The sequence below is a fragment of the Hipposideros armiger genome, unplaced genomic scaffold (assembly GCF_001890085.2).
Source record: "Hipposideros armiger isolate ML-2016 unplaced genomic scaffold, ASM189008v1 scaffold_181, whole genome shotgun sequence".
Lineage (NCBI taxonomy): Eukaryota > Metazoa > Chordata > Mammalia > Chiroptera > Hipposideridae > Hipposideros > Hipposideros armiger.
In genome coordinates this window covers 5,382-12,955 of record NW_017731531.1, presented here as the reverse complement: position 1 = coordinate 12,955, position 7,574 = coordinate 5,382, and the positions used below count along the sequence as shown (strand labels likewise).

The 7,574-nt window shown below is 43.4% G+C and overlaps 1 protein-coding gene across 1 annotated transcript; it reads right to left on the bottom strand.

Annotated features, from left to right (window-relative positions):
• Positions 1-4,792: 4,792 nt before the first annotated feature.
• Positions 4,793-6,673, bottom strand: SAA4 (serum amyloid A4, constitutive). The gene is made up of 4 exons (XM_019652520.1): positions 6,606-6,673; positions 5,789-5,883; positions 5,480-5,618; positions 4,793-5,076 (listed from the first exon to the last, which is right to left on the bottom strand). The coding sequence occupies exons 2-4, from the start codon at positions 5,877-5,879 to the stop codon at positions 4,914-4,916; spliced, it is 393 nt and encodes a 130-aa protein (XP_019508065.1). The 5' UTR covers positions 5,880-5,883; positions 6,606-6,673; the 3' UTR covers positions 4,793-4,913.
• Positions 6,674-7,574: the final 901 nt, after the last annotated feature.

Here is a 7,574-nt window from a genome sequence, read left to right as displayed (position 1 = left end):
GCAAGAGTTTTACTTATTTCATAGGGAGATAAGTGATAATAATATTCTTTAGAAATTTCCCTATGCATAAGATAAGCAACATATTCTTTTGTTGCCTGTCATTATAATAGTAAACAGGATTTTTAAATGCTATCCTATATAATATGGGTATTATCTTAAATGACTGCATAATGTCCCATTTTATGGCAATGGCACACATTATATGATGAATGCCCCCTCTTTTTACCCCTGGACTCTAGTCTATAATTTACAAATTTTTTTCTCACGCAATTTTTAAATTGAGATATACTCAGGCCAGCAGAGTGGCGCGTTGGTTAAGAGCAGGCTTGGGAGGCCAGAAGGCCCCGGTTCAGATCCCACATATGAGGACCAGTGACACTGCCCTCCACAGCTAAGATGCTGAACAACAGCTCAACCTGGAGCTGGGCTGCCATGAGTCGCCGGCAATGGCGTAGGCTGCAGCCCCTGCTGCAGTGGGTCGCCATGGGCTACCATGTGTAGCCAGCAGCCAGCGTGAGTGGCTGTACAGAAGACAGCAACTGATCTACCTCACCCGAGAAGAGTGCAATGATGGTGCCAACTTGGGCCAGTGAAGCAACGTTCTCCACAACTAGACTAAAGATCAAAAGGACAGCAACTTGTCTGTTCCCCTTCCCCCAATTCCCCAGCGCTGTTCCCATCCCCCAATTCCCCAATAAAAATCTTTAAAAAATAAATAAATAAAATAAAATGAAAAGGAATTTATCACAAGTTTCCTTAAAAAAAAAAGAGATATACTCAAATACCAAAATAATCACCTTTTTAAAGTGTACAATTCAGTGTGTTTTTAGTATATTTGCAAGGTTGTGCAATCATCACCTCTATGTAATTCCAGAATATTTTCATCATCCCCAAAAGAAACCTCATCCTCTTTAGCAGTCACTCGCCATTTCCTCTCCTTGAAAGCACTAATTTTCTTTCTGTCTCTTTGAATTTTACAATTCTGGACGTCATACAAATGAAATCATATAATATGTGGCCTTTTCTGCTTGGCTTTTCTTATTATGCATAATGTTTTTAAGGTTCATCCATGTTATAGCATATATTAGTACTTTATTCCTTTTATGTCCATTGTGCACACCACATTTTATTTAAGCACCCGTTAATTGATAAATATTTGTGTTCCTTCCACTTTTTGGTTATATTGAATAATGCTGTAATGAGCATTGGTGTACAAATTTTTATGGGAATATGTTTTCATTTACTTTTGTTATGTACTGATGGGCAGAATTGCAGGTTTATATGGTAACTTTATGTTTAACACTTGGGGAACTGCCACCTTTCTCCAAAGTGAGCTGCACTATTTCACTTTCCCACCAGCAATGTATGAGGGTTCCAGGCTCTCCACAGTCTCACCAACACTTGTTATTGTCTTTGATTATCTCCTTCCTAGTTGATGTAAAGGATTATCTCATTGTGGTTTTGGTTTGCATTTTCCTTATGAATAATGATGTTGACTATTGTTTCCGTTTGCTTTTTGACCATTTCTGTATCTTTGGAGAAATGCTTGGTCAAATCTTTTGTCCAGACTCTATCTCCAACCACTCCTGTCATTGCTCAATGGACTCATGAACAAAATGGCCGTAGTAGAGGGTTGAGGTTCTGCATGGGCTCAGCAACATGGACTTCCACTCACCAAGGCCAAGCTGGCTACAGCCCCCACTGAGTGCCTGATCTACCAGCAGCAGAGACCAACACTGAGCCCCTGATAAGGCACCATTGCCTGGGGTGATCAGTCAGCCACCTAGTGCCAGGCTGATACATTGGGTGACTGCAGTGCTTTTTCTTAATGGAACAGACACTCTGAATATAGAGCTGCCTGCCCTTCATACAGTGCTTCTGCCCAAGTCGGCGGACTTACAGAATGCCTCACCCACCATCATGGTTTTCCAGAGTGTTATGTCTGATCAAGGAACTCATTGCACAGCAAATCAAGTACGGCAATGGGCCACATTCATGGAATTTACTAACTATATTCCTTATTAGCCTGAAGTAGCTGGCTGGGTAGAATGGTGAAATAACCTTTGGAAGACTCAGCTACAGTGCCAGCTAGATGACAACACCTTTTAGGGATTCCTCAATGTCCCACAGGACATGGTATTTATATTTTCTAAACCAATGTCCAATATATGGTGCTGTTTTTCCTGTAGCCACAATTCATGAGTTCAAGAATTAAGGCAAAAAAGCAGCAGTGGCTTTTCTCACTATTATCCCTACTGATCCACTAAAAGAATTTTTGTTTTCCATCCTTGTAACTTGAGGTTATGCCAGTTTGGAAGAATTATTTCCAAAGGGAGGAACCACCCCAGACAGAGAATGTTCCACCTGTGGACAAGAGCTTCAGCCCATGCCTATAGAGCTCCAGCCTGCTTATCCTCCCTGCTTCACTGCAAGAAAAACAGTTCTTCCCCGTAGACTTTGGACTTAGCTAGTCCCCACCACTGCATAAGCCAATTCTTTGTAAGAAATGGAATCGACATCTGTATCTATGTTTAAGATTCTGTTCCTCTGGAACAACTTCTACTACCAAATTCTGTAACAGTCAGAGTTCAACCAGAGAAGGGGAACCTATGGAATATATACACCTATATTCTATATTAGGGATTTATTACAAGGAATTGGCATACACAGTTGTGAGGGCTGGCTGAACAAGTGTGAAGCCCAAAACATAGGCTGTCAGGAAGGGGAGGATATGAGCAGCCTGAAACTCCACAGCACAGCCTGAAGCTTGTTGTCCAAAGGCAGTCAGGATGGCACGATCCAGGGAAATGGGAGAGCAATTGCAGACCCAGTGGCTATCTGGGGTCCAGCTCAGGGAAGATCTAACAATTCTTCTAAAGGCCTTCAGACTGACTAAGTCAGTCCTCCCTAGGACAATTGCCCATTTGATTAAGGTAAAGACAATTTATAGGGACTTTAATCACATCTGCTAAATCCCTTCACAGCAGCATCTCGATTGAATAACTGCAGGAAAATGTGCGTATACAACAAAATGGCCCCTCCTCCCCCATCCTTCAATTCTAGAGAGAGAATATCTCTTTTGGCCCACCCTAACTGGGCCATAGTAGAAAGGAAACTCTGAGGACTGTAGTTCAGCCTAGACAAGTTGACACACTTGAAAGCCATCACCAAGGTTCAGAATATTTATTTCTATAAGAAAGCTTGCAAAGCATTGCTAAAGGAAATCATTTTTTCTATGATACAGTGAATTTATGTCAGTATGGATGGTATTTTACTATAAAGTTTGGTATAGATTTGCATATTCATCTTCAAGTGACACATTATCACGTTCTCTAGACTGAAACCCACATCAAATATCCCCACTCTCCACAAGTTCCAAACATCCCTCCCAGGTCTGTCATCCTCTGCAGAATACTTTTCTTCCTACATCATTAATTCATTCAACAAATGTTTACTGAGCATCTACCATAGGCCAAGGACTGTGGTAGGTACTTGGGATGCAAGGATGACAAACAATAAGACAGTCATGCTTTTTGCCCTGTTGTGACAGCAATATAAAACAATAGCAGATATAACTGGACTCCTTCAGGTCCTTTGTCCTCCATCTCAAATGTTCTGCATCTCCTGACCCCCTTCTCTTCACCTTCTTTCCTTTTCATGAGAAACTTCTTACTCCTTTTCAGGTTAACCCATCGCCTGTGAGCTTGACCCCACCTCCTCCTTTTTCCTCTTCACTTTGGGCCAGCTGTTATTTCTTTTCTCTTTAGAGTTGATAAATTACTCCTCATTAGCTCCCTAACTATACTTTTTAAATAAAACACCCCTACCTTGAAAAAGTCACTTTTTAACTAGTAAGTCAAAAAATAGTTTAAATCTTTCACTTGTTCAATAAGGGCTTGTCGAGGTGATATTATGTGCCAGGTACTTTGCTTCTAAATATTTAAAGTTAAATAAGACAGAAATTATTGTAAAACAGGGTGGAAGACAGACCAAGAAAAAAAATCAGAGCAACAAAAATGAAAATAACAGACAAAGTAAACCAATAAAATCATTCCATATACTGAAAAGTTTAAGAAGGAAAAAGTAGCCATTCAGAGAAGGCCTACTCTGACAAGGGATTTCCAGTGAGAGTCACAGGATAGGTTGTCAGTAGCCATGTGAAAAGTAGGTGGGAACAGTGTTGAAGGGAATATCATGTTCAAATGCCTTGTGGCAAATTGGTCCTGATACTTAATCTCGATGTTGTCACTTGCCTCCATTTCTTGACATCTTCGGATCCTTGTGTAAGGCAATGGAAATAAGGTAGAGAGAAACTGCTTTAGAGGCATTTCTAAGATGGCATGGACAGAAACTGGTCAATAATTAGATTTGTAGTTGTTGCTGAGAAATAAACAGAAGACCAAGGTGACAGTTGATGGAGCAGAATCCCATGGTCCAATCCTCCCATGGCTGTGTCCCCTGCCCCTAGACAGAAACCACTGAGGAACAAAACTAAGGGGACTGGATCCTGGGGACAGAGAAGGTGACAGTACCCACTGACAGGGTGTGAATAGGACTGGAACTGGACACAGGAGGTTACATAGCACACATGTAACCAGAGCGACCTGAAGAGGAGCAGATATGGTTCAAGGAAAGTTGCAGCAGGGTGTCTGCCATGTGTGACACTGAGATTGTCTCCCCTACACTCAGACACACAGGCACAGTCTCAGGCTTCACAGGGGTGCCCATCCATCACTCCTTGGTACCAAACAGGCAGTCTTTATACCAAAGAATAACACACAGTTTTCAACAATTCAATCTTTTAAGCATTTATTAGACACCTACTATGTGCCCTCCAAAAGCATCTAGGGATATAGAACTCAATGACTCTGGACTCGCAGCCCCGTCTCCTGAGAGCAGAGTGAGAGGGGAGCTCAGTATTTGTCAGGCAGGCCGTTAGGTCTGAAGTGATTGGGGTCTTTGCCACTCCGGCCCCATTCATTGGCAAACTGGTCGGCCCTCGAGTCCTCCGCTCCATGGCCGCTGTCTCCATGCTTAAAAAGGTCCGTGACCCTCTGAGAATTCTCTCTGGCATCGCTGTAATGAAGAAGAGCAAGGAGGAGATGCCTCAGAGGCTGATGAGCAACAGCCCCACCCTCCCAACTCTCTCCTTGCCAAAGGATGAATGACTGAGAGGAGCCCTGGAAAGTGGGGCTAGAACACTGACCCTGCCTGGGCACAGCCCACTCAGCCCCGCCTGACTCCCCCTCATGCTGGGTGGACAGCTCACATAGGACACAGTGGGAACCACCCATCCCACTAGCCTTGCTCTGGCTCTACCAGCCTCTCAGACCCCACACTGGGCACAGAGGGGCAGCGTGGACAGGAGGAGGCGGGGCCACAGTCCACACAGGAAACTTCTCCAGTGTTGGCCCCTCCTGGCTCTTCAAGGGAGCGAGGCTGAGCTCACCCATCCCTGCATCCTCAGGAGCCCTCTTACCTGATCACTTCAGCAGCCCATACGCCCCCAGGTCCCCTTTGTGCAGCCTCATAGTTCCCCCGGGCATGGAAGTATTTGTCTGAATTTTTGTAATTGGCTTCTCTCATGTCAGAGTAGGCTCTCATCATGTCTTTTGCCCCTGGAAGGAAAGGACATAGCAAGATGAAAGTGATTACGTTTTCACAAAATACAGAAATAAATTTTTCCCTCCTACTGACTCCAAGATTTCAGCCTTTGACAAAGAAAGCTCTTATAGATTATACTGGTTTGAAAAAAGTTTTGTTGTTTTTTTATTTCTTTTGTCCTTACCTTGACCAGCTTCCCTGAGGAATGTTCTCCAATTTTGGCTGCTGACGCCCAGGATCAGAAAGCAGAAAATGATGATTGTGGAAAGCTTCATCCTGCTGCAGAGAGTCAAGCAAAGATGACACCATTTGGGTGAATTTTTTCTTATATTTTGTTGTATTTTTTTGGTAATGTTGACCCACACGTGCGTTCCTAGATAAGTGCCATGCAACTACTGGGTTGTCAGAAAAGTCATGACGTATTTTTTCTGTGTTTCGTTGCAAAAGTGCGTCATGACTTTTTTGAAAACCTAATAGATAGATTAGATGGATGGATAGATAGATAGACGATAGATATAGATAGATAGATATAGATATAGATAAATATATAGATTGTGATCAGAGTTTCTAGTCCTCCATTTCCCACTGCTTTACTGTAGGATTCCCACAGGAATCCCAGTGGATTACTGTAGGAGAGATTGCAATGCGCTTTGTATAAACCAATTTACATTTCAGTCATCCCCTATCGTCCCTGGAACACAACTGTACAGGAAATTTCCAAAAGGCATTTGGAAACTTTGTTATGCTACACCTCTGTGTAACATGAGGTGAGTTAAGCAATCCATAAATATTCGTAAGATGCCTGCTCTACCCATCACTACCTCACACAGCAGAAGCACACAACAAAATCCCTATGCCCAAAGTATTCACATCTGGTGAGTTCTAACTGTGAGAACAGTAGATTCAGGAAAGATGCAGAGAGCTGGGATGCAGCACAAGAACGCTGGTGGGGAAAGAGAATCTCCAAAGAGGGAACCTGTTGGAGAGTTCCTGCACCTCACCTTGGCTGTTCGTTCCTGCTGAGACTCCTGGTGAAGCTGAGCTGCCTGTGCCGCCTGCCTGGGAGGTGTGCCTGGTGCTATAAATACTGACACTTCGCTAGTGGAACAAATGAGCAGAGAGCATTGAAGCAAAACACAGATGTTGGAAATCCCTCTTGGTCAGAGCACAGCTTCCAGAACATGATGCTTATTTTTCACACACACCCAATTTTCCCAGATTTTGCAACCTGGCATCTTTCAGGAATGTAGCAAGTTGGGATTTTCTGACTGTTTTCGAACTTACTGCTGGTGGGGAAACGTTAATTTGCTGACATGTGCTGTGAAGGGCAATCGATATTAGAAAAGTGATTTGATTAAGGAATGTGAGAATATAGGGCAAGTGGAACAGGAGAATGTGCTTCATTGCAGGGACAGCTCAGGATGAAGCTGAGACCCCAGTGTACAGGACAAGGAACGAAGGACAGAAAGCACAGGAAAATAAAACTTCCAGCACCCACGTGGGGTGGACTCAGCACAGGAAAAGGGAGTCCTCCAGACTCAGATGTGCTCATGACCAGTTGCTGTTGAAGGTTTTAGTGGCAGGTGATATTTGGAGGATATTGGAATGCAGGGATGTTGAACTGTGGTGTAGACTTGATACAACGTCCTAGATAAGAGACACAGTATAAAAATGAAGAGGAAATGGCCCACGGACTGCTAAACTATCAGAATAGAAGAACCAGGTGGGATGCAGGGAAAGCTGGCACAGGAATGTCGCATAAGAACCCTGGGAGGGTGCAATGTTAGAGAACAGTAGTTGTAACCAGAAAAGCAGAGCGTGCTTCACTGTGTGAGTTTAGTAAGATTATCTTGGGAAGAAATTTCATGCAGGTGCTATCAGGGGGATGTAGCCCATGACCCACTCACTTGCCCCATCTCTCACATTCATCCATAAGGGAAATTTTAAAGTTTGTTGGATTTCCCTAGAGA

Bases quoted from the DNA above. Each gene is read 5' to 3' on its own strand.
- SAA4 (XM_019652520.1), bottom strand. From the start codon at position 5,879: ATGAAGCTTTCCACAATCATCATTTTCTGCTTTCTGATCCTGGGCGTC. The intron at 5,619-5,788 runs GTAAGGACAAAA...CTTTCCTTCCAG, and splicing joins CCTCAGGGAAGCTGGTCAAG to GGGCAAAAGACATGATGAGA. The intron at 5,077-5,479 runs GTAAGAGGGCTC...TCTTCATTACAG, and splicing joins TGGGCTGCTGAAGTGATCAG to CGATGCCAGAGAGAATTCTC.